Source organism: Colobus angolensis, unplaced genomic scaffold, assembly GCF_000951035.1.
Source record: "Colobus angolensis palliatus isolate OR3802 unplaced genomic scaffold, Cang.pa_1.0 Scaffold10, whole genome shotgun sequence".
Taxonomy (NCBI): Eukaryota; Metazoa; Chordata; class Mammalia; order Primates; family Cercopithecidae; genus Colobus; species Colobus angolensis.
Window position 1 is genome coordinate 15,299,669 of NW_012110919.1, and position 1,238 is coordinate 15,300,906.

At 39.0% G+C, this 1,238-nt stretch overlaps 1 protein-coding gene across 1 annotated transcript in view; it reads left to right on the forward strand.

Annotated features, from left to right (window-relative positions):
* The window catches only part of HCFC2 (host cell factor C2), a 45,407-nt gene that overhangs the window by 26,626 nt on the left and 17,543 nt on the right, over positions 1–1,238 (forward strand). Inside the window, exon 8 of the mRNA XM_011936958.1 lies at positions 802–876. Coding sequence (XP_011792348.1) covers positions 802–876 — 75 coding nt within the window. The remainder of the gene's footprint in view (positions 1–801; positions 877–1,238) is intronic.

Consider the following 1,238-nt stretch of genomic DNA (forward strand, 5'->3'; position numbering starts at 1 on the left):
TCACCTGAGGTCAGGAGTTTGAGACCAGTCTGGTAAACATGGTAAAACCCCATCTCTACTAAAAATACAAAAATTAGCTGGGTATGGTGGTGCATACCTGTAATCCCAGCTACTCGGGAGGCTGAAGCAAAAGAATCACTTGAACCCAGGAGGTGGAGGCTGTGGTGAGCTGAGATCATGCCACTGCACTCCAGCCTGGGCAACAGGCGAGACTCTGTCTTAAAAAAAAAAATACACACACACACATGCATGCACACATATACTGCAGTACGTATATGTGTGTGTGTGGGGGGGTGTGGGTGTGTATACATATATATATATGTAGAATATCTGCATAAAAGTCTGTGATTAGGTTTGGTTTAAGAAATTTTATGGCATTAGGTCCATGCCTGATAATACATTGTATTTCAGTTCTGAAACTTGGCTGTCTTACCATTATGATGTAGTAGAATACATAGAAACGTAGGATAGATTGTGTTTTCTGCAGTTCATTTTTATGTACTTTCCTAATTTGACATATTACTTGACTTCAGCAGATTGGCTTTAATTTGCTTTCATAAATATCTCAGCTTTTCAAAAGTATTTTTAACTAAATAGGCCTTGGAAGTAAAAGCAAACACAAATTTTGCGCATTTTTCCAGAGAGAATTTCAGTCAACTTAAGCAAACTATTAAGAAAACATATAACCTTTGGTAAAGATACTACTTTTTAAACTTTAATATGTAACTTTAAAAATATTTAATTATATTTTATTGAAACTAATTAAGAGCATATCAGTCTGAACCTTTCTCATTCCTGCAGGAGTCAGGATGGACCCTCACAGACAAGGCAGTAATAACATCGTTCCTAACAGTGTAAGTAAAAAAGTGTATGAAGGTAATTGGATGTTTATGGTTATAGTTTCAATTTTTATTCAGATTTTTAGCATACTGCTACTCTAGAAGAGGGGTCCTTAATCCTGCCTGCACTTGAGAGTTATCTCTGAGCTAAACAAACAAACAAACAAACACACGCACACACAGATTCCCAAGCTCTTCCTCAAATCTAGTGAAGCAGAATCTTTAGGAAAATGCCCAGGAAGCTCTGTTTTTAAAGAAAGCTTCACAGATCACTGTGACAGAAGCCTGAATTGAAAACCCCAGGCTGGCCGGGCGTGGTGGCTCAAGCCTGTAATCCCAGCACTTTGGGAGGCCGAGACGGGCGGATCACGAGGTCAGGAGATCAAGACCATCCTGGCT